Here is a 25175-nt window from a genome sequence, read left to right as displayed (position 1 = left end):
TCCTGCAGATTTACTCCTGAGGACGCTCTGAACTCGCTCGCTCAACCCCCAGCAGGCATAGAAGGTGACTTAAGACGGACAAAAACGTGTTCTGGGCTCCGCTCAGCCAGCAGCTGCCTGAGCCGCTCGCTACAGGACGGGCTCCTCTGGGGTCAGCGGTGCAGGGTGAGGCTGGCGGTGGGAGGCTGCCTCAGCCCTCTTCTTCCAGTGCCCGCCGGGTCTCTGTCTCAGCCACAGCCCCGGAGGCTCCGGCACGCTGCGGTGTGGGCGCACCTCTCGGACCCCCGCCCATTGCCTGGTGCTCTCAGCACTCTCACGGCCGTGACCCCGGTCACACAGCAGAGGAGTCACGTGGCCGCTGCTAGGCAGTGGTCCTGGTAGAGCCTGTGGTCTGAGCCTGGTAGAGCCTGGTAGAGTGCTGTGGTCTCATGAAAAGGCTGGTTATTTCTGTCTGACCGTGTTAGTTTCCTAGGGCTGCTGCCCAAAAAGCACGACAAACTTAGTGGCTTAGCACAACAGAAGCTTACTCTCTCATAGTTCTGGAGGTCAGAAGTTCAAAATCAAGGTGTCAGAAGGGCCGTGCCCCACCCAAGGCTCTAGGGGAGAATCCTTCCTCCCTCCCCAGCTCTGGTGGCTCCAGGTCCCTCCCATCTCTGCCCCGGTCTTCACGTGGCCTCCTGCCCTAGGCCTGAGTCCACATCACCCTCTCTCTTAGCAGACACCAGTCATTCCTAAATCCCGGGTGACTTCATCTCAAGGTCTTTAACCGATTAGATCTGCAAAACCCTGTGTCTAAAGAAGGTTACATTCTGGGGTACTGGGTAGGCATGAGATCTGGGAGGACCTGTTCAGCCCAGAACAGAGGCTGGTGTCGGGGAGGAGGTCGTTAGCCCCAAGTAGTTTTCACTGAATATGGCATTTTTCCTGGAGGTTTACTCGTGTCCTGACTCCTGTCCCCAGAAATTCTTCCTTAGTCTCTTCCCTGATTAGCTAAGGCAGGAAAATCACCAAAGCTATCCCCCTCCACCCCAGGCAGCCTCTATTACCTTGCTTAACTTGCTTTATTTTTTTAAAAGCACATCTTGCTACCTGCAAAGACCTGGTTTATTTACTTGTTTAACTTGAAACTGGGAGGTGAGCTCCGTCAGAACCAGGCCCTGGCTCCTGCCTCCATCAGGCAGGGCGTCCAGAACTCTGCACACCTGCCTGGGTGATGAGGCCCAGCTCACCAGAGGGTGCCCGGATATTTAGCATTCTGATTATCTTGTGTCAGTTGGCAGCTCCACAAAAGTGACTTCTTATGTGATGCGACACATAGCCTTGACAAGTTTTGCCTGGTATGGAACCGGGCTTGTGACTCTGGGGGGTTCACATCTCAATTCTGGCTTTTCTTAGGCGGGTTGTCTCTCTGTGGCCGCAGAAGGGCCTCTGCCGTCTGTCCTCCCGGCAGCGAGAACAGTGCTGGGTAGCCTCTGTGAGGTGCCCACTCGGGCCCCAGTAGGCACCCCATGCTCACCTCTCTGGGTTTTTTCCCCATATTTTGACTAAGTTAGATTAGTGACGAAAATCTAAGCTGAAAGATTGTCTTATTCTAGTTCTATATCGACTTTCTCTCCCTAGAGCAGCGTCTCCTATTTCCGGTCCTCTCTCGTTCATGAGCTTTTCCCCTTCTCTCCTTGGCAACCCTACATTCAGATCTGCCTGCTCACAAGTGTCTGCATAGATGGAAGTTTATTTGACCCCAAAAATCAGTCTTCTGCCAGCACGAGGAAGAAACAAACACCTGACCACGGCAGTGCCCGCCACGGGGCGAGTTCAGCTCTGTGCGGGCCCTGGTCAGCCATGAGTTTCCAAAGTTCCTGAGTTGACTTTCCAGGGCCTGCAAGTTTTCCAAGATAGTGCTGTATATAATATTACTCAGAATTTCACCTTGTTATTTCAATCCACTGCTCTGCCTGTTGAACTTTGTTTAGGTTCACTTTCATCCAAAGTCGGTTCACGTCGCAGCTGGTAGATCTGTCTGCGATGGAGCTGCTCTCTAGTTCACAAGGGAAACCTAAGCCACTGGACCTGAATAGCTGTGGCGATGCAGTGTCTGTCCTTGCAGGGAAAGGAATATAATGGTTTCTTCAGCTGTAAAGAGAGAAATTTGCTCTTGGGTTAGTGACTGTTTACCTAAGTATTGAACAGCTTTCTCTGTAAAAGTTAGAAGTGAAACTACCCAGAAACACTTAGTGGCTGACCAGAAACTAAACTTGCTGGCGTTTTCAAGGTGGGATTTATTGACTTATAAATGTCCTCCCTGATTCACAAAGGCACAGGCTCTCTTGGGAAGTTTTCCAGTATTGATGGAGACCTGGGTACCATTACACAGGTTTATTGTCCTGGCTAAACTGCTAAGAGGACAAATAAAATTATATCACGGGCAAAGGAGAAAAAGAAAAAAAACAGAGGTGGCCTAGTGGGGAATCTTGCTGGGGTTGGGAAAGCAGAGGTGCCCTTCCACACAGGGTGAGAGTGGATTCTAGACTCAAGTCTCAGGAGGCCGTGGAGACGTCACCTGCCCCCTCATCACCACTTCCTAAGCTCCTGGCTCGGGAAGGTACAGGGGGCTCTCACTCACGGGGGGTGACTTAGGTGCTTCGGAAAGTGTGTGGATTCCTTCTGGCTGCATAAGCCAGCTAGTGAATCCCAAAATAATTAGATGGGATAATAACGTAGTAAAATGTCAGCATCCAAAAGATGCTGTCTGTCATCGATTCAGTTTAGAGAACACCGCTGCCGTGCCAGGCTCATTCCTCTTAGAGCACCGCAGAGCACGTTACTGCCAACTCCTGCATAAATCAGCTCTCTAGGCTGTGATTAATTTAACATTTTCACAAACCTTTGGGACCACAGAGCTTTCTTTCACCTAACCTGGATTAAGATCTCACAGAAGTGAGTTTTTAGAGAGACGATATACGTTTCAGATACTTGACCAGGCCCTGGTGAGGTTTGAAGGTAGCTGGGGGCTGGGGTCGAGGGTTGGGTGGATGCTGTCAGAAGGAAACCAGCCACAACTTCAGAAGCACCGAACTACGCCTAGTTCATTCTATAAGATGAAACTTAATAAGGATGAACTTCAGAAAACATTCCATTTGAAGGATCCATTTTTTAAGCAGACGGGATACTTAGTTTGGTCTAAATTCATCTGAAAAAGCCCCAGCGTTTTCACTGCTCACACATTTATAGGTGCTTTGGGGGCACGAGAGCAGCGAAGAGAAGACCCATCCAGGTGGTCCTGCCGATGACGTAGCGGAGCGTGCTGGCCACTCGTGTGGGTCTAGGTGCCGTGTCATGACACCCACATCGACAGATTATAGCCTGGTCGTGAGAGATGAGCAGGGGTGGGAGAGAATGAAAATCATGCTGGAAGAGGGGCCGTTGTCGGTCAGCCTCGCGCAGGCTTCGGGGGCAGGGAGGAGATGCTGACCGTCCTTGTGCACGGCCTCCTATCTGGGCCCAGGTGGCTCTGGCCTTCGTGCCCAGGTCTGCTCCCCCCTCTGCCTGGCTTTCCTGTGCTCCAGATCAGAACTCCTAAAGGTGAAAGGTGAGGTTCCAGGCAGCCCCCACCCCGCTGACTAACTGTGCAGCCTGAGGGTGGTGATTCAGCCTCCGGCCTCCAGCCTCCATCCACGCGGCCAGAGAGGAAGACGCTTCCTAAGAGCTGATTCAGCTGCAGAGCAGGTACCTGCGTAAAACCCTGGGCAACAAGACCGCAGACAGGGACAGAGCCACACAGCAGATCCGGTGACCAGATACTTCAGTTATTTGAATTATTTTTTTATTTATTCTCACATCGTTCCACAAGATTACAGTTGAACTTAATCAAGCTAAGTGATCACTTTACAGTATGTCACTATAAAGCCAAAAGTTGCTGTACTGTTAAAGCATATTCGTCAACTTCTGGTCATTTCACTTGGTGATTTCTTGAGCATTTATCTGTGTTAGGTATCATGTGAAATATGTATATAAAGAAGACAAAATTTCCTATCTCCCCAAACTTGCAAACAGGTGAGGAAAACAGATCCATACAGAGGTAACAATGCAGCAGGAAATGAGTGGGTCAGAGCAGGAGAGCCAAGGGACCAGACTCCCAGAGGCTGCTGTACGAGTCACATGGGGACAGCCAAGTGGGCTCAGTCAGCCAGCCAAGCACCAGGTGTGGGGACGGCAGTGGTGAGGCGGCCGCCCTGCACCCTCGGGAGCCTGGACATGGCTGTGGTGCTGTGGACATGAGTGAGAGCCCGTCCCTGTCCTGAGGACCATCTGAGGGGGCAGTGAGAGGTGACCAAGAGACACCGAGGGCTGCCAAGGGATGAGGGGCGGGCGGAGGGGAGGAGAGACCCCGCAGGAACCTGCAAGCGCAGCTTCATCACGAAAGCAGAGGGCGCCACACGGGAATTTATTCATGATCAGACTTTGTTGGGAGGTGTAGCAGGACACGGCAGCAGCCTAATTCAAGGTCATGGCAAAAGGGGTGGAGAAGAGAGGATGGATTTGGCATTTAGGAGGAAATTATGACAATCACAGCACCGGGGGAGAACTCTCACTGGGCACCGTCCCAAGTGCGCCCTGTGGATTAACTCATTTAATCCTCTGAGTAGCCCGTTTTACATATGGGGGAGAGGGAGGCAGGGGTGTTGAAGTAACTTGCCCAGGTCTCAAGCTAGGAAGTAACAAAACCAAGATTCCACCCCAGGGCTCCTTGCTCCCAGGTCTGTGCTTTTCCCCAGCACTTGATGTCACGGGTCAGAGTACAGCCCACAAGCTGGTGAGCCTAGCAGGTCTCCTGTCCCTACACAGCAGGAGGTTGGGGACTGGAAGAGGAAATTCTGACACTTTCCTGCCTCTTCTGAGGGCAGGGGTTCAGTGGTGTGGACGCCATGCTTCGCTTTACTCTGCCAGAACCCTCTGCCTGGCCCTCTGTTTCCTATTCTGCCACCTCCGTAGTCACCAAGTCAGTGTCCTTCCCCCCACCCACCACTTCCCCACATGGTGGTGAAAAAATACACTAGAAATGCAGCTCATTCCTGCCTCTCGCTCTGGGCTCCTCCTAAGAGTTGCAGGATGCTGCAGTGCCTGGGAATACGGTCCATACATGTCACACCCGGCCCAGGCCTCTCTCCTTCCCCGGGTGTTGTGCGAGGAAGGTCTTTAAAACCCTCGTGAAGCATCCTGTGTCTCCTGTGCATTCAGGTCCCAGGGTGGCTCTTCAGATCCCCTTTTAACCTCAGTATTGCAGCATCCATTCTAGCTGTCCTGTGTTAACTAGCAAAATAAATACGTTCCATTAAATTGAAGTGAGGATCTCAGAGAGAAGAATCAGGGAAATGCGTTTGCAAGAGGCCCCATGAGGCTGACGCTGATATTGTTTCCCGCGGTTCTCTGTTTGGATTCTGAGAGTTCACGAGGGATGCCAGGCCTCTTATCTTTGGTGCTGGTTAAACTGTAACTCTGCTGGGCCTAGAATTATAACTGAGATGGCCTTTCAAACTGCCATATCATGTGGGACAGAGACCAAGGAATAGAGTTTTATCTAAGTTCAGATGAGTCTAATCTTGTCCCGAAATTATGTCTGATTTAAATCCCTCTAGCTGTGTGCTCCAGACACGTACCGCTCTTCCCTGCCCTTTCCCAAGCCTTCTCTGAAGGCTGGTGTTAGAGAAAACGTTGCAGTTTATTGCAGCTGCCCTGCTCCTTTAAAAATCTGAGGTGGGGGGAGGGGCGGGGTGGAGCTAGTTCCTTTGTTAGATTCCCATCCACCTGCCCTTGGGCACCTCAGCCACGGGGCCAAGATGCTGGTGGGGTGTGGCGTCGGAAGCAGTCTCTGGGTCGGCAGACAAGTCTCACTTGGAGGCCCCAGCCGGAAATGAAGGGCACGGTCCCAGTGGTGGCCTCAGAGCCCTTGGTCTGTGAAGCAGCACTAGCCCAGGCTCTGGGCCCCTGGGTCAGCTGTCAATGCTGTTGTGTGGGTACCAGACCTCCCAGCACCAGGAGAGGCATCTGCGCAGGTGTGTTTGAAATGCCTGGCTCGGAACTGTCGGCCGCTATTATCATTCATTCATCCCTTCCTTCCTTCATCTTCAGCAAGCTTTTGTAAAAAATGTATCCAGTGCACCAGATCCTCTGTTAGTCACATAAAGAGGCAGAAAGAAAGTTCACAACGATAGTTAGATGTAGCTGGAAATGCCCTCTGAAGAGGGCTTAGTGAACCACAGGGGAGACGGTTGCTCCTGAAAGGAGCCCCGTGAAGCTGAAGCGGGGAAGGTGCCAGGGAGTAGGAAGTCCTCCTCTGCTAGGAAGCCCTGCTTCTCTCTCCCTCTCCACGCTCCATCCCTAAGGAATGACTCCTAACCTGGAAGTGCTATTCCAGGGAAGCACCTGCCCACTTCCTCTTGAATAGACATGAGCCCATTAACCTTATTTCCTGGCACCTGAGACATCTTAGAAAGGAACCATTTAAATCAAACAGCATCTTAAAGATTCAGGAGCTTTCTAGATAATACAGTGGACACATGGGAATCATTTTTTTTTTTCCCCCAAGAAAAGAAAAACATGAAAGGCCTCAAAAATAGCCCTCAAAGACTAATTCCTGGGTAGTGTCTTTATAAGATCCTGTTTTCCTGTGATGGCTAGTTTAACTCTAGAAAGAAAATTTGTAAACTTCACTTTGATGTGACAAGTTTATTAGTAATTTTTACCTGATATCTATGCAAAGGAAGCAATGAATTTGCCAGAAAATTTGGGATCTATCCTTATCTACAGGTATTCCCTGCATTTGCACTAAAATGAGGAGAGCTACATGCAAAAAGCTTGAGAGTAATGCAGAGTTGGTTTTGCCCATTCATTTCCATTTTGTGCCCTTCGGTAAGCATTTCTGTGGTGCCTGTCCTTCACTGGAGAGTTCATGAGTGTCGGCTGTAAAGGAGGCTGGAAATGTGGTCCATCTCCCTGGCTGGGGAGAGGAGAGGCGCCTTTGTGAGCAAGTAGGAGAGGACGTGGTTCCAGCCACACGGGCCGTGTGCAGAACTTGACCCTCCGGCTTCTCCTGCCTGCCCGTCTGGCCCTGCACAGGGGCGAGGGCTGCCAAGCTCATGTCAACGGGTTAGAGCTTGCAAGGGTCCAAGGGAAGCTTGGCTCAGCTGGGCAGGCTTCAAGCCATGAGTAGGGGCAGGAAGTGAGCCCGCCTGTCAGGGGAGAAAGGGCAGGTGACAGAGCCACCAAGGAGGCTGTGGCCAAGGGCTAGAGGTGAGGGGTCACACAGTTAGCCCTTCGTAGCCGCGGTCTTGCATCTGCAGAGTCAGCCAACAGTGGATCAAAAATATATGGGAAGAAAATTCCAGAAAGCTCCAAAAAACAAAAGTTGAATTGGCTGGGTGCAAGCAACTGTTTACATAGCATTTACATTATGTTTACAAGTATGTACATTGTATGAGGTGTTATAAGTAATCTAGTGGTGATTTAAAGTATGCAAGAGGATGTGTGTAGGTTACAAACAAATACTTGCTCCATTTTTTATAAGGGACTTGAATATCTATGGATTTTGGTTAGGGTGGGTGGCAGGGAGAGGGGGTCCCGGAACCAGTCTCATGGGTGCCAAGGGGTGACTGTACATCCAAGAATTCACTATGTGTCGGGCACTGTGCTGGGTTCTTCTCAAGTATTCTTTCTTTCTCTTCCAGCCTTGATTCTGATTACAGCAGTTATGGAGGCAGCCAGGGAGTGGGTAGGGAGTGGCACCTTGTATCAATAAAAGCAAATTCAATATCCACGTGATTTCAATTTAAAAAAGAGAAAATAAAACAGGACCAAAACCTTCACTGGTAGTGAATCATGTCAGATGGTCCAGGAAAGCGTGATGAGAGCCCTGGGTCCTGGGGAGGTGGCGCAGGGAAGGCGAGGCCAGGCAGGTGGGGTCGGCCATCCCGAGCAGCGAGCAGCGTGTAACCAGGTCGTGGCCCAACGGCGGGGCTCCTGCTCTGTCACTGGCCTCTTCTATTTGTTCAACTGAGTTTGAAACTTGAGTAACTGGATGGAGATACGTTAGTAAGTCAACAGCTAGTTATGTCTTCATCTCTTCCCCTTTTCATCCGTGGAGCAGATAGACTCTGGTCACTGATGTTACCAGGTGCAGGTCACTGTGTCCATGGAGGGCAGTCCGTCCGCAGACAGGCTCCGGCTCGGAGGCTGTTGCGTACGTGACACTGCACCCTGCGCTGGGCCGCCCGCCCTCTGTCTGATCCCCGCTGTGCCCTCCAGGGGAGCCCGCTGAGCACCCATCCCTCACCGCGCGGCCCCGTGTTGCAGGGCATGAACTACCTGGAAGACCGGCGCTTGGTGCACCGAGACCTGGCGGCCAGGAATGTGCTGGTGAAGACGCCGCAGCACGTCAAGATCACAGATTTCGGGCTGGCCAAACTGCTGGGCGCCGAGGAGAAGGAGTACCACGCAGAAGGGGGCAAAGTAAGGAGCTGGCTTGTGGAAGGGCAAGCACTCTCCTGCCAGCAGGCTGACCAATGTGAGGGCCATCCTCAGGACCTTCTGGGTGAGCTCACAGCAGCCACCAGCACCTGGGTCTAGCCAGGCTCTTCTGGCCCTGCAGCCAGAGCTGCCCGGGGAGCAGGACTTGCTGGGAATGTGCGTAAAGATGTTTCTGACACACCCGGAAGTCAAAGGCAGTACACGTGAGTTCAGCTCCATCTCTAGGTGACTGTTAGCCACGGGTAGGTTTCAACCTCCCACTCCTGGGTAAAGCCCCTTCAAAAGAACAGCTGGGAGAGCGGCACGGAAAGGGCCCCGTGTTGTTCCAGCAGCTCCCGAGGGGCGCTGGCCGCGGCGGCATTGGCTTCTTCCTCTCGCACGGGCCTGGGGCTTCTCCAGGGGGCTCTCCCAGCAGCGAGGGGTGCGAGTGTCTTGATGGGCCTCCAGAACGCTCTGGCTCAGCCGCTCCTCTCTCCGCTCTCACTGTGGCCCGCATGGCTCCAAGCGGCTAGCCCTGCAAACAGCCACAGACGCAGGGCACAGCCAGGGCCCCCAACTGCCAGCACGTGCACCCAGCTCAGCAGAACAGCCCACAGACCAAAGGGCCTCAACTCTGGGCCTAACAGAGGCCCTGTTCTCTACCAGAGTAGAGCCTCTTCCCCGGCCGGGAAGGAGCACTGGGCCTGGGTTGGGCTAGGGGTGGCCCAGCTTCCTCACCTTTGTTGCTTGTAATTTATTCCAGTGTGATTTACTTTTGTTCAACAGAGGGAAGCTAATTGTTGTCTTATTACTTTTCTCTGTCATCATCCCTAGGTGCCTATCAAGTGGATGGCTTTGGAGTCAATTTTACACCGAATTTACACCCACCAGAGTGACGTCTGGAGTTACGGTGAGTCCAAATCCTGAGGCTGATGAATCAGGGCCGAGGCTGCACTGGCTTGTGTTGTTGATGCACGTTATACGCTCTGCCGTCCAGGACAGTGACTAACAGTCACATCATCACCACTGTCTGTCTGTTGTACTAGAAAATGTGCAAACGGAAATTGAGTCTAACTACTGTACCAGGTGTCACTGGAGAGAACAGTGAGCTTGTCAGGAGAGCAGGTAACGGCGGGGTGGGGGGAAGAACTTGAACCTAGGAGACGCCTGTACCCCAAAATCAAACCAAACGTGACCTCTTGCCCTGAATTTGAAGTGAACCAAAGGGAGATGACAAATCAGGTTTCACAGGGAAGAGTTTCCCGGTAGAGAAATGTGGTTTTGTGATGGACTAACTCGCAGTGGTTTGGGTTTCATATAGTGAGTGGTCATCTTTGTGTATCAGAGAGAACGGCTTCATGAAATGCACTGTGAGGGTGTGTTCGTGGGGAAATGTGAGGGAAGGGACATAGTTACTGTTTCCGGCTCTTGTGAAGGCCGTCTCGGCAGGGTCTGATTCTTCTTCCTTCAAACCCCACGCAGCCCTGTGCTCCATCCTCCGACGGGCTCCCTGTCCTCAGACACACCTTTCATGCTCTCGTCTCGTCCTGTGTACAGAGCGTTTCCTGAGTCCGCGGGGGCCTTGCCATTCAGGAAGGCATTTCCACTGGCTGCCGTGCTGGGGTGCTTCCACCTGTGTTACTGCAGGCAGTCCTGTCACCCAGAATCAGCCCAAAGGTTGCAAAACACCTGATCTGCATTGAACTATGCATTATCAGCCTATCCCAGCTATCAACGCATTGGAGGTGAAGGGGTCACCCACCTCCATGGAAACGTGTATTTGGGGAGAGCAATAGTGAAAGGAATCTCCAAGAGGAATTTAGCCATTATCACAAAAACAAAATCATTCAGGAGATTGTCCATTTAGCATTTCTTTCATAGCATTATTAACTTCCTAATATTCCAAATGCATTTTTTAAAATGGCGTGGGTCTTTGTCTTTTCTGCTATAATGTAAGCTTTACAAAGACGGAGATCTTTGTGAATGAATAAGTGAATTTTCATTTAGACCTGTGAGCTGAGCTGCTCACAATGAATGAACTAGATAAGGAAATAAAGCTATTCTGATGCCTTATATTCAGTCATGTTCTAGAAATGTCTACTCCCCCAGAGGGATGGGAAGAAATGCCGCTTTCCCATTTGTGGTCCTGCCCAGACCTGTCATTGTCATTGTCACAGCCCAAGCCACCCACCCCCACCCCAGTGACACCAAGGAGGGGCTCCTCCTGGGTCTTCTCTGGGCTTGTTTTACACCCGCTCATCTATTCTCCAAACAGCAGGAAAATATATTTTTAAACTACATTAGACGTTCGCTTCTCTGCTTAACCTCCTTCTTTGGTTTTCCAAATATGTTCCTGATAAAACCTGAGCCCCTAACCATGATCAATAGGATCAAAAGTGGTCTGGGGGGCTTCCCTGGTGGCGCAGTGGTTGAGGGTCCGCCTGCCGATGCAAGGGACACGGGTTCGTGCCCCGGTCCGGGAAGATCCCACATGCCACGGAGCGGCTGGGCCCGTGAGCCATGGCCGCTGAGCCTGCGCGTCCGGAGCCTGTGCTCCGCAACGGGAGAGGCCACAACAGTGAGGCCCGCATACCGCAAAAAAAAAAAAAAAAAAAAAAGTGGTCTGCCTTTCCCACGTTTGTCCAGTAAATGAAAACTCTCCGACTCAGTGACTTAATCCCTGTGAATGATTACAACTGACATCAGAAAATCAGCATCTCCACGGGGGCTGTGTCTTTCATCTCAGTGGAAATCGTGTTGTCAGTGATTCTAATCTGCTGTCCCGGCAGTATACTGGACCTGTTACAACATGAACCTGAGTTTTGAGTCTAAAAACGTATCCTGTTACTCCACTCTCTAGGCTCCAGTCAAGGCAAAATAGTTTAGTCAGTTAGGGACCTACGTGTTCCACTTAGGAGTTGAAAAGAGAGAGAATTCATAGCACCTTCCGGCCCCGCTCATACCCCACAACCGGGTACACACACCGCCCTCTTTCACCGTTTGTTCCGAAACCTGAAAAGCTGCCTTCCCGCAGGAATTCATTGTGTGTGTTTAAACGCAATGTCTAAACCTAGTTAGAGGAGGACCAATCGACTTTAAAGATCTGGACATGAGATTTTCTTTCTTTCATCAAGTCCATATTGATTCCGTGGTGGGCAGGACAGAAGAATCTATTTTCTTGTCCCCGGACCACTGCTTTTCTTCATTCTTCAGCCTTGCATTTTGCGAGTTAATTCAGGTCATTCGGTTTTGGAATGACCTCTGGAAAATCTGTGCAGATCCGTGGTGATACGCATTTAGAAGCCAATCTCAAGAAAAGGGGTGGTTAGACTAGTTGGAGACCAGGAAGGCCCCGGGTTCCTGTGTCTGGTCCCTCCGTGTGTGGTCTGGGAACCCAGGCTCAGGCCCACTGCGCTCATTGCTAGTGGCACCTTGCTGTCCAGGTGGGGACGTACTCCCCACAGCATTTGTGTGTTTCTGGAGCAGAGGATTCCATCAAGGGAGGCAGGGAGGTGGAAGGACCATCAGAACTTCGGAACAGTTTTAAAAAACACCAATTCTAAAATTACTCCTGCTTTGACTTTTTTAATCATGACGACTGATTGATGTTGAAATTAAAAGTATGGCGTTTTTATATTTATCAAAAGGAACACAGGGGGTTTTTCTTCCAATTTTTTTATTCTTTAGAAACACAGTTTATAACCTTGCTGGTAAGTCACCTGGTGCCGATGATGTCTGGGTGTGGAACTCCAGCTCCACAGACCATCATCCGTATGTTTCAGAGTGGCCGTATTCTCTTTGCTGTCATTACTAAAGTTTACTATTTATTGGCCACTTACTATTTGCCTGGCAGTGTCTGAACATTGCAATTGTGTTATCTTGTTTGATCCTCACAACTGTCCTATGAGGCAGATGCTGTCATCACCCCCCTTTTACAGGGAGCTGAACTGAGACTTCCAGCATCAAGCAAATTGCCCAAGGCCACAGAAACATGGGTTTTTAAACCTTAGAAACAGTATGTCAACAATGATGACTCAAGACAAGGTGCAGTGATTACTATTGACTCACACAGCAACGCTTCTTCCTCTTAGGAGTCACCGTTTGGGAGTTGATGACCTTTGGGTCCAAGCCTTACGACGGGATCCCCGCAAGTGAGATCTCAACTGTCCTGGAGAAGGGAGAACGCCTGCCTCAGCCGCCCATCTGCACCATCGACGTCTACATGATCATGGTCAAGTGTGAGTGGCTGGCTGCCCCTGGCCCTGGGCTGCCCTGAGCCAAGCGCCACAGGCCTTCGACGCCCCGAAGACACGCTGTCCCAGTCCATAGGCAGGCACATCTGTAAACACCCCCTCAGACACTTCTGGAAGCACTTACCTGACGCACTGAGCACTGTGAGCTGACGTTTGCCCATGTTCACAAGCAAACAAGTAAAATCAAAGTCCTCCACAAGCCATTACACCAAAATATTCTTCTGAGTTGCTCAGTGAAAAAGCTGCCCCAGTTTTTGAAGCCTGTTACCAGAGAGACGGTTTTTAAGTGCCTAACAATGAGTAACCACAAGAGGTTAACAGAATCAGCATTTCTGCTTTGACATAAACCTTTTCAGATAGTGGACTTATGTGAGGCCTTCTGCAGTGTAGCAAGTAAACATTTTAATCCCAGTAAGAGTGTGTAGCTTGACTGTGACACTACCGCGCCATCAGAATCACAAATTCAGTAGGCTCTGCAGATAACAGTACATGTATGATGAGCATTTATACAGAAGGTAGCACAGGGAATGTGATAGAGTTAATGTAAATATTAAGCCTTTCTGAACTTTAGACCACAGAGTTAATCATTGTTAACGTCCTTGCTTTAGGTCGGAAGCTGGGATCCAGAGAGGTTACATGATTTGTGTAAGGTCACATAGCAGTCTGGCCCAAGATAGCTTGACATCCTGCTGATAGAAAATAAATAAGAACCCTCAGGAATCATGAGGACTTCCAGTCAATAGCTGTTCCTTCAGCACGTTTAATCTAGACTTGGATCACTGGGTACTCAAATGCACTGGCATGGTTGACAGAAGTATCCCCCCCACGAAAGGCATCCCTGTCACGTGCACATGTGATTGCTTCAGCGTGTAATACAGTGAAAGCACCAGGGTGTGGAATTCCCAAACGCCAAGGTTCTTAAGAAAGTCCCTAATTTTCCCTGAACCGAATCTGGTTTCCAGCTTACTAGACTGCTGAGTGAATATGGATGAGGGTGAATGTCAAGGGAGGGCTTTACTGAGAGACTGGACTCAGGGCGCCCAACAGTCAGAGCAGTTCACAGAAAGCAGAGCATATCATACAGCTGCTGGGTCACTTCAGGTGATGACACCGGAATGCTGGCCCTTGGAAGGGGAGGTGCAGAAAATTAGAGCATGTTATTGCCATTCTGACTCAAATATGTGATGTCATCATGGTCTTTAAACAGTAATCAGTGCTGGTTTGCCAAGACTGAAAAACCTGTCACAAAGATTAGGTTTCGTCCTCATTTATTTGTCTAAAAGAATCTCACTGTGAGTGCTTTCTTTCCGCAATGCCATCTTTGTCACTTCTTTCAGGGCTCTAACTGCACTGACTTTCCTCCTTCCTTCCCCAGGCTGGATGATTGATGCAGATAGTCGCCCAAAGTTCCGTGAGTTGATCATTGAATTCTCCAAAATGGCCCGAGACCCCCAGCGCTACCTTGTCATCCAGGTACCAGATCCCAGGCTGCACACCCACTGGGAAAATCCCTCTAATAAGCACCAAATGTCACTGTGCTCCGTCCGGTGCCGACACAGCCTCCCCGTCTCGCAGGTCACACCGTTAATCCTCAGTGCGTTAGAACAAGCACAGCCCAAGCTGTGGACTAAGTGGCGTGCGCCATGGGGCCCCCAGCTCCATCTGCCATCCCTGTGAGCCCCTCACCCTCGGCTCCCCGTCATTTCATGGTCCCCTTAGCCAAAGCCTTATGTTGCTCTCATGGAGGACCAGGGCCTTGGTGTCCGGCAAACCTGGCTTCAGATCCCTGACTCTGTACTTACAACATTAGGTTAACAAAACTAAGCTTGCAGAGCTGCTTTAAAGATTCAGTGAAATAATATATATACAAAATACTTTGCAAAACGCTTAAAGGTTCTGCTCAGCAATCGCAGGGTGTGTGCGTTGGAGGGGAGGGACCCCACGCCGCCAAGCAAGCAATTCTCCAGCACCAGCTGGTGTCCTTCAGTTCAGCTCGATCTGACACCGTCCACCTGGAGACGGCGTCAGATCCCACAGTCCTCCAGGGCCGCTTCCCCTCCCCCCAGTTCAGATGCCCGTCCCAAATCCAGGTTGTCACCTGGGCATCTGACCATCTGGCAGAAGGTTCCCACAACCCCCTCCTTGGGTTCCATTAATTTGCTAGAGTGGCTCTCAGAACTCAGAAAATCTTTTTACTTACTGGATCACTGGTTTACTATAGAAGGGTATAACTCAGGAACAGCCAGACAGAAAAGATGCACAGGGCAAGGCATGGGGGAAGGGCACATTTTCCATGCTGTCTGGGTGCACCACTCTCCCCGGATCTCCAGGGGTTCACAACCCGGAAGCTCTGAACCCCGTCCTTTCGGGGTTTTATGGAGGCTTAATTACATAGGCCTGATTAAATCATTGGTCGTTGGCAATAGATTCAACCCCTAGAACCCCTGCCCTCCCTGGAGGTTAGGGGTGAAATGGAAAGTTCCAACCGTGTGATCACATGGTTGGCTCCACTGGCCACCAGCCCCCATCTTTAGGTGCTTGCAGAAGTCTCCTCGTTAACATAAGAGACACGTAGGGAATTCCAGGGGTCTAGGAGCTCTGTGCCAGGAGCAGGGAAGAAGACCAGATGTGTATTTCTCATTGTACACAGCACAGCACTCAGTGAATGCTGTGGCTTTGGCCCTTCCTTTTTCCTCCTGAGCTGTTTGCATTTCCTTTGAGGACTTGAGACATCAGGGAATTTTCAGTGTCTTAGTTCCAGGTCTGGGGAAATAGAAGGAGGAGCTGTACTTCACAGAACGGGGCAGGGGGAGGGGGGACGAGTGTATTAGAACTAAATTGGCAAACACACAAGCAACTGCTGATAGCAGAGCCGCCTCGACAGCCAGGGGGTGTGGAACAGCAGCTCTCTGGACCTTTCTAATGGTCTCACAATCTCTGTGCCAGGGGGACGAGAGGATGCATTTGCCAAGCCCTACGGACTCCAACTTCTACCGCGCCCTGATGGACGAAGAGGACATGGAGGATGTCGTGGATGCGGACGAGTACCTCATCCCCCAGCAGGCCTTCTTCCACAGCCCCACCACCTCCCGGACGCCCCTCCTCAGTTCTCTGGTACCAAAGTCACTCTTGCTCAAGCTCTGCCTCCTGGTTTGAACAGATTGAGTTTTAGCAAAAAACGATACCCATCTTGTGGAACTCACGTAGAGACAAAGAAGTAAACGTTAACCAGATGGTAAAGCCAAAATCAGAATGAATCAATTCAGTGTGTTAATTATCTTACTGCATTGCAGCAACTGGATCATAACCTTTTTTGGTCCACTAAAGAACAGCATTAAATCAGAACTAAACCTAGTTTTTCTAAAGCTAATGAGTCAAGACGAAATCAAGCCCCTTTAACTGTGCCCCCTCCCGGAGGCCCCCCGTCCTGCTCTCAGTGGGGATGGGTGGGCGTCCACGTGCACCGTAAACAGCTGTGATTCTTTTTCAGAGCGCCAGCAGCAACACTCCCAGTGTGGCTTGCGTTGATAGAAACGGGGTAGGTATCAACTCCTATAAACCAGAATTAAATAACAGCTCTGTACCATGGCTCTATTAGACATAAAACATGCCCACCCTAACCCAGAAAGCTGTGATTTTCCTTCCTGTATTGTTTGATCCCTACCCTAAGGCCAGCAATTAGCTATCACTTATCAAAATGCTATTAAAAATATAGTTGATGGTCCAGCAGCATCATGCATTTCACGGACCTGGCAGTTTGTTACAAATGTGAACTGTCGGGCCAGCACCCCACACCTACTGACTCAGGATCTGCAGAGAGGGGCCTGGCCGTCTGTATTTGAGCCCACCTTCCAGGTGGTACTGTTGCTTGATGCGTGAAGCCTTGATTAGACCCACACTCACCAGTGTAGCAGCCACCAGCCACATGTGGCTGCTTAAACTTACATTTTCATTAAGTTACAATTTAAAATTCAGTTCCTCACACATGTGGCTAGTAGCTACCACGTGGATGAGCACAGATTACGGACCACGTCTGTCATTGCAGAAGGCCCTGCTGGACGGCCCTGGCCAGGGTCGTGCCACTTGCCCTGTGGTCTGTGGGCCACTTGTGGGTGGTGCGGGTCCTCTCCCAGACCTGCTGAATCAGAATCTGCAGGTGAACGAGCTGCCAAGTGATCCTGGTCCCCCCGCCGAAGTGAGCGGCACTGGCTGGAGTAACGTTGCCTCATATTCTCCCCAACAGAGCTATCCCCTCCAGGAAGATAGCTTCTTGCAGCGGTACAGCTCAGACCCCACTGGCACCTTGACCGAGGACAGCATAGACGACGCCTTCCTTCCAGCGCCCGGTGAGTGCCTCGCTCTGGAAGCAGCCATGCCCCTCAGCCCCCGTCCCCGGTGCCCTGGCCAGCTGCTGCTTTCAAGCTGGTCCAGAGGTGGGGCCCATGGCATGCGTGCAGACATGATGGATGGAGGAAGAGGCCGATCAACAGAAACCGCTAGGCGTGCACACGGGTCTCTGAGGGGCTCAAGGCCTGTCCAGGTTGTCTTTAGAATGAATCTGCACATTTTCTAGAGTTTGAAGCAAACAGCAGAGATATACATGTGTGAGAGTGTGAGCATATGTGGGTGTGTGTGACACATTTGATCTCTGTTCTCCTGGCTCCATTCTTGGCCTGTGAAACATGTATTTCCCTAATCTAAGCTTTATCCCCAGACACACACACACACACACACACACCCTCAAAGGAGGCTGTCCTCTGAGGACTTTAAATTGGCAAAAGATAAACGTGCCCATTGCTTTGAGAAGGACAGAAAAGAACACAATTTATTTTAGCCAGAGTCGTCTCCCCAGGCTTCCCTGTTTTTGTCATCCGTTGCCTCATTGAAGAATATTCACGGATTCAGAATGAGCCGTGGAATCCTGCTTACGATGATGCTTTGCTGATGCTTTGCTTTGCTGATGACGTCTGATTTCTTTTCAATTTCAGAATATGTAAACCAGTCTATTCCCAAAAGGCCTGCGGGCTCTGTCCAGAACCCCGTCTATCACAATCAGCCTCTAAACCCAGCTCCAGGCAGAGACCCTCACTACCAGAATTCCCACAGCAATGCCATGGACAACCCTGAGTATCTCAACACCATCCACCCCGCCTGCACCAACGGTGTGCTCGACGGCCCTGCCCCCTGGGCACAGAAAGGCGGTCAGCAAATTAGCCTGGACAACCCTGACTACCAGCAGGCCTTCTTTCCCAAGGAAGCCAAGTCAAATGGCATCTTTAAGGGTCCTGCTGCTGAAAATGCAGAATACCTGAGGGCAGCGCCAGCAGGCAGTGACCTTACTGGGGCCTGACCACGGAGGATGGCCTCAGCCCTAAAAATTCCAGCCCCTTCAGCCCCCAGGACCAAGCCATGGCAGCTACTCAATCCCGTCAGCCATACTCACACTAACTCTTGGACCCATGGACTGGTTTGGCCACATCTGCCGTGATCAGCCCATCTTCCAGCCAACAAGTGCCCCCGACTCGGATGCACTTAGGGGAGTTGCAGGGACATTCCTTTGTCTTCAGACTGTGAGGCTTCCACAAAAGGCATCCAGAAAGAATGTTGTCCATTTGGGCGGAAGTTCACCTTTCAATGAGGTATATTTGAAAAACACTAAATATGTTTAAGGAGTTTTATTGCTTGGGGACCTCTGGGGTTTTAATTGTCATTGATTTTGCTCTTAATGGCCTTTTCCAATGAGGGAAAATCTTGCTCGTAGCACCTGTGGCACTGAGTTGACCCAGGCCCACCTGTGACCAAGAAGCAAGGGTCAGTCTTCCAGCTAACACTTGATTCCATTGGCTCTGCTTGGAGACTCTTCCACTGCAAGACAGGTGAATAACGAACCAGTCCTCTGGATCCTAAGCAGGCCCGATTGGTACTATATCACATCACGGCAGGTGCAAGAGGATAAGCCACTTGAAACCCTTCCTGGGCAAGGAAGAAACAGAGCGGGTAGAATTCTTCCTCAGACTTACTTTTATATACATGTCTCCATGGTACTTAACTCTCCATTGGTTGACCAGTGTTTTTGAATTACAAGTATTAGATTTGTTTCTTTTCCATTCCATTGTTGTTAAATTCAGTACACTTTCCCTGTCAGCAGGAGGGGACATAACCAAGATCAGCTCATATTTGATTCATCAGCATTCAGACCAGTTGCCTTTAATTGAGATGGAATGACAGTGCAAAAAGGAACAAATCCCCCAAATTTGAGTCTCAGAGGAAATACATCAAGTCCTTTGGGGGTCAGGGGACAGGCATGTATCGGGAGACTGCAAAAACGAAGCTGCTCTTACAACTTTTAGCTCCCCCCGACAAAAAAATTTGTTCAAGCTACTCATGGAAGGTAGTTTTCTTTTTATTTCACTTCCAGGGTTTTTTCCTCCTAGGGTACTTTGCCCCTCACTGGCAAGCAAGCCCGAAGCTCCTCCTTCCCTTGGTAAGCTGAAGGGTCCAGGCCCTGGGGCAGCTCTGCAGAAATGTCTCGCCCTCACCACTGCTGGCACGCTTTAGAATAGAGACAGCAGTCTGTGTCGTGTGGAATTCAAGTGGTAAATGTGAAATTTGACTTTGATGGTACTGCCTTCATAACATCTATAGGCATGTGAGAAGAAGAAAACAAGTTCCCCTTAAAATAACTCCCTGTAGGGCTTCCCTGGTGGCGCAGTGGTTGGGAGTCCGCCTGCCGATGCAGGGGACACGGGTTCGTGCCCCGGTCCGGGAAGATCCCACGTGCTGCGGAGCGGCTGGGCCCGTGAGCCATGGCCGCTGAGCCTGCGCGTCCGGAGCCTGTGCTCCGCAACGAGAGAGGCCACAACAGTGAGAGGCCCGCGTACCGCAAAAAAAATAAATAATAACTCCCTGTAATTGGAGGACCTGCTGCTTAGGACACCAGCATTTTCTCACCTGTGTCCCCGCACCCTGACTGTTAACACACTTCTTTGTAGACAGTGTTATAGACACTCTTAGTCAACATCCACCTCAGCCAGGAAGAAATGTTTCAGACAATATTTTCAGCCGCCCATTCCACATCCCACATACACGATTTTCCTTTAGCTTTTAAGTTATTTATTGACTGAGATGGATCAGGGCCCCAGTTTTGTTACCAAAGTATTTTATCTTGTCTCAATGGAAATATAAACTATATTCAATTCAATTCCATCACATCGTGTTCTAAATACCCTTGAACATCTTACCAGCCTGGCATAGGTACTGAAGATAAACAAATAAAACATAATCCGTGATTCCACAAAACTCATAATTTAGCGAAGAAAATCGACCCACAAATGCCAGCCTTAAAACGATATGACACATGCCAGACATGACATGTCAGCCGAGCACCGTGACAGCACAAAGCAGGGAGTGAGGGGGACCGGGTCCTGGAGGAGCCGTGGTGGACTTGGGTTAAAAGACCCCCAGGGCGTCAGCCACTGGAAAATGGAAAGTGCATTCCCAGCAGAGGGAGCCTCAACCACGAAAGCATCTGCCGCAGGAACCACTCATGCAGCCGGTCTACAGGCCCACTGCCCCTTCCGGCCTGGGAGTTACATTCCCCGAGGGCCCTTCGGGTCCGTCCCCATGGGGGATTTGAAAATGGTTAGAGGAAAGGTTAAACGACACCTCTTAAGAATCTGAAATGTCCTTGTCAGTAAACCACTTTCATTATTTATTCACCTCAGAACAGAAATACTCTAGCCCACTATTTATCCAGCATTGAGAAACAACGATTCACATTCTGCTGTCTCTTATTTGTCAGGAAACAGATGGTGAGGGAGGACCACAGCGTGCTGGTCCAATTGTAGCAGTAAAATCCTAGTATTTTTGTAATTTGAAATACTTTACTATAACAATAAAACAGCAAGAACTATTCAACTTTTTTCTTCTTTGTATTTCAGTTTTCCTGCGTAAAACGTAGTTGCTAAATTCTCTTAAAGATTGTGTTTCCCAAAATGGTCTCAATGTGTCTGTCCAGGGAGGTGCAGGGGGGCCTGTAGATGCTTCAGAGCCCAAGAGAGCCTGAGTCCAGCCCGGGGGTCCATGGGAGGTCAGGAGGGGGGCTCCCAGGGCTCCAGGATTCCCATGGCTTGGCTCTTGACTGGCCGGACCTCAAGGCTTAACGCTCACCCCTTTGGTTCCTCCTAGTTGGCACGAGGCCCCGAGGTCCCACAGAGAGCCTGTCTTCTGTTTCCTCCCCAGCCATCCCTGGAACCCCTCCCCACGGCTCAGCTCCAGACCAGGCCTTTGGACACAGGTCAGGGGGAAGTAAGGGAGGCTAACATTTACAGCTGACCCTTGAACAACATGGGTGCAGGTCCCCTTAGACATGGATTTTTTCACTAGTGAACGTGACAGTTCTACACAAGCCCCAGTTGGCTGAATCCTCAGATAAAGAACCGGAGGCTCCAGAATGCCGACTTCCTAAAGTTACTGGCGGGTCCACTGCTCAGAGGGTCAGCGCCCAACCTGAGTCATTCCAGGGTCAGCTGTCCAGTGGGCCTTACACACATCTTCTCACATAATCTTTAAGGAGTCCCTGTTGTCACACTCTACGAAAAATTGTTCTGTCACCTCAGGAAGACAGAGATGAATCTTCCAAACTCTAGGTTTGCTCTGGTCCAAGCTGTCACTGATTTTACAGCTAGGAGCACAGTGGTGGAGACAGCAGGTTACATTCCAGTTGACAAAAAGGCTTAGGTATTTGTTGAAAGTTCTTAATTTTGAGCTTTAGCCCTCCCCCGCCCCAACTGCAGACAGACATGAACCATGAATTGCAGAAGCACAAAGGTCGTGGTTCTCAGGCTGGCTGCCCTTGGGAGTCTCCTGGGTCCCAACCAAAAAGGGTCTGAATTTGTCTCAGGTGCAGCCTGGGCCCGGGGATTTTCAGAGCTCCCCCAGGTGACTCGGACGAGCACCAGAGTTTGGGGAGCAGCCATATAAAGGAAAGGCTCTGCAGGGGAGACTCAGCCACTGGTGGCCATTCCAGAAGCCTCTAATTCCTTGTCACCAGCAGCTAACTCATCCTGAAAGTGTCAGATACCCAAATCTGAGCCTTGAGAAAGCCCTGGACAGTTTTATTTTCTAAGAAGTACTAGAAAAATCCATCTCCTGCTGCAGGGAATGAGCTGCTCACCCAAAGTGACAGCTGTTGAAATTGCCCTTAACATCTACTCTGCATTTCTTTCCTGGTGGCAAGCACATTATTACAAACATAATGATCTTTGTTTTTTCTTTGCTGGGGCTGTAAAACCTAGTGAATAGAAACCCCTACCTCTATCACCAATCACACCGGCTGTATCAGGAGCACAGATTTTTTTACTATTAAAGACACATTCCAACAAGATTTTTAAATGTAAGCCTATTTTTGTAACTTTTTTTGAGCACTGAACTTTGTAAGGTATGTTTATAGGAAAACTCACTTTTCTACTAAAAGAAATAGCTTACTTTAGAGAGACGGCAAGAGAATCAAAATTTGAAACTGAAATTTTTGTTAAAAGGGATTTGACTGAAACGAGAAAATTCTCTTCTCTCTCATAAAAAGGCACAACATCATTGCAGACCTAGGCTAGGTCGTCGTCCTGATGAAGAGGATACTCGTTTTTATATCTATAAAGTGAGAAAAAGGTGGAAAGCACACTTAGTTTCTTGGTCTGAAGCAAGTTCATTTGACTCTGGGGCAATTCAGTGGGAAAGAATCACTGTTACAACTAATACACAACTTCAACTGCATGCTGTACTCCACCCATCTGCCAACGGGACCCTGTAAATGTGAGAAAAACATTAGCGGAGCACTTTGTTGGTTTCTCTATCCCAGTCTGACTATGATGCAAAGTATTTTATTTTTGTATTTACAATTGATATGCAATTACAATATAGACTAGAAATACCAGCAGAGCCCTAATAATGCTTAGCATGTTTGATGAATGCCACCAACTGCCTTCCAAACTAAGCCGTTCCCGCACCCTAGAGATGGGGTTCTCAACGCTGGCTGCACAGTGAAATCGAGGGGGGAGCTTTTGAAAATCTTGAGGCCCAGCCATGCCTCAGACCAGCGAAACCCAGGAATTATACTTTGTAAAGCTCCTAAAATCATTCTGATGTTCAGCCAAGGGTGAGAACCACCAGCCTAGGGATTAGCCACAGGTGTGTGGACTTGCAGGCAGATTCTACAGTTGTAGACACCTGAAGATTGAGAGAAGTCCCAAGCACAAAGACCTCGGCATTGGACTTCCCTGGTGGTGCAGTGGTTAAGAATCCACCTGCCAATGAAGGGGGCGTGGGTTCGAGCCCTGGTCTGGGAAGATCCCACATGCCGCGGAGCAACTGAGCCCGTGTACCACAACTACTGAGCCTGCACTCTAGAGCCCACAAGCCACGACTACTGAGCCCGCGAGCCTAGAGCCCCTGCTCGGCAACAAGAGAAGCCACTGCAATGAGAAACCTCTGCACCACAACGAAGAGTAACCCCCACTCGCCACAACTAGAGAAAGCCTGTGCGCAGCAACGAAGACCCAACACAGCCAAAAATAAATAAATTTAATTAATTAATTTTTTTTAAAACCCAGCATCACTTGCTGAGCATCAGGAACCTGGATGGATGGGCAGGGTCCAGGGCACATGCCCAAGCACTAGAGGGGAGAGGGCCAAAAGGAAATACAGAACAGACCCCTTTTTTCCATGTCTTCCATTAAAAGTGGACTGATCATGAGCATCCTTGCTGCTTGTGCAACCAGCTGGCTGCCCTGCCTGGAGCCGCTCTGCATTCTTTATCGCCCAGGGAGAAAGGAAGCAGTTAGCCACAGAGGGAGCCGGCAAGGAGATTGCAGGAGTAGTTGGATGGCATTTGTAAAAACCAGAGCCAATGAGAGGATGCTTGTTTTAAGAAACACGTCTTATTTTTTTTTATATATTACATCTGGGATAAAAACTGAAGCAATTAGTACTATTTTCTCTTCCACAAGCACAGTATGCCTTCCGAGATTACACATTCCTATCTGAATTGCCAGCAGAAGTACTAAAAATCCCCACTCTATCACCTGGTAGATAAAACTACACATTTTTAGGTGCGTTTACTTATTTATTTTTTTTAAAAAAGAAACCCTTCTGACTTAATTTGGCTAATCTTGCTGTATAATATAAACTCTTGGAAACCAAGACATGCCATGGATCTGATGACTGATATTAGAGGTGATGATGTAACTGATTAGCCTCAGACACCAATAACTTCATTTTGAAACAAGCCAATACTTTTTATAGCCTCTATATATGGTACGTTTTAACATTGTAAAGTTTTGCTATGATGAAAGCAATATTTGTACAAATGGAAAGCAAGATTTTCTTTTATATGGTTTACACTGTTGATCAAAACATGTTGATTGTATATGGAGTATTAAAAAAATAGATGTATACTATTCATTGTTCGTTACTCATACTTACAAAAAATAATATTGCATTCTTGTTAATGCAGTGTTGATATTAGTTATTAGTCAAATCTGACCTACTGTAGATGTTCTTTCCTGACAACTTTTTAACGTTCATTAATAAACTTTATTTTTAGAGCAGTTTTAGTTTCAACAACTGCAAAACTGAGGAGAAATTACGGAGAGTTACCGTATGCCCTCTGCTCCCCAGGCTTCCCGCTCCCGCCGTCTATACCGTAGGGCCTGATACGCTTCAGCGAGTGCAGCCGTCTCAGTGCCGTGTTGTGCAGGGCACACCTTCCAAGATCTCCCCTTCCCAGATCTCCTCCAAGAGAGAGGCCTCCTTGCGGAAGAGATGAGTCTGTAGCAAGGCTGTGTTTCCTCGGGACACCAGAAGTTTGTTGCTGTGATTCTGCTCTGTAATAAACACTGAAAGTCAGAGACATTCACGAACCACAACCCTGTCCTTGGGAGTTGGGCCCAGCTGCTCCAACTCTCTCCCCATCACCCCCCGTACCACGGGGAAGACCTGCCTGCCCGCCCTGAGCCATTTCCTCACTTGCCCGTGGAGGAAACCAGCAGCGCTGAGGGAAGATGCTGTGTTGAGATTAAATCCTTGAGCGGCTCAGGGAATCGGAGGGGTTTGGTCATCTGAACTGGCCGTAAGGGGCAGTGGGTGGTGGGGGGCAGCACCCAGGCAGGGGGCGGCAGTCACCCGGAGCCGTGCCACCCTCCCAAGGCCACCGCCCAGGCTCCCCGTGTCACAACCTCCCTGATGCTGGCCGCGTAGATGCAGCTTTGTTTGGTGTGGTACATCCCGAAGACCATTTATCCCCTACGTGCAGGACAGGCTGAGGGGGATCTGTCATTCAGGTGCAGCAGGACTTCAGGATAACTGGGTTCCGGAGGCACAAGCGGATCCAGGGACCTCTCCAGGGGGTCGCCGTGGGACCCCCAG

The 25175-nt window shown here is 49.8% G+C and overlaps 1 protein-coding gene across 1 annotated transcript in view; it reads left to right on the top strand.

Annotated features, from left to right (window-relative positions):
- The window catches only part of EGFR (epidermal growth factor receptor), a 197091-nt gene extending 172881 nt beyond the window's left edge, over positions 1 to 24210 (top strand). Inside the window, exons 21-28 of the mRNA XM_082632862.1 lie at positions 8350 to 8505; positions 9337 to 9412; positions 12594 to 12740; positions 14131 to 14228; positions 15702 to 15869; positions 16246 to 16293; positions 16999 to 17101; positions 17744 to 24210. Coding sequence (XP_082488988.1) covers positions 8350 to 8505; positions 9337 to 9412; positions 12594 to 12740; positions 14131 to 14228; positions 15702 to 15869; positions 16246 to 16293; positions 16999 to 17101; positions 17744 to 18105 — 1158 coding nt within the window. The 3' untranslated portion in view covers positions 18106 to 24210. The remainder of the gene's footprint in view (positions 1 to 8349; positions 8506 to 9336; positions 9413 to 12593; positions 12741 to 14130; positions 14229 to 15701; positions 15870 to 16245; positions 16294 to 16998; positions 17102 to 17743) is intronic.
- The last annotated feature ends 965 nt before the right edge of the window (positions 24211 to 25175 follow it).

Source organism: Mesoplodon mirus (genome assembly GCF_964341445.2).
Source record: "Mesoplodon mirus genome assembly, chromosome: 9".
In the NCBI taxonomy this organism is placed as follows: domain Eukaryota; kingdom Metazoa; phylum Chordata; class Mammalia; order Artiodactyla; family Ziphiidae; genus Mesoplodon; species Mesoplodon mirus.
Note: the sequence above shows the minus strand (reverse complement) of the source record. Positions and strands in the feature narration are given on the sequence as shown.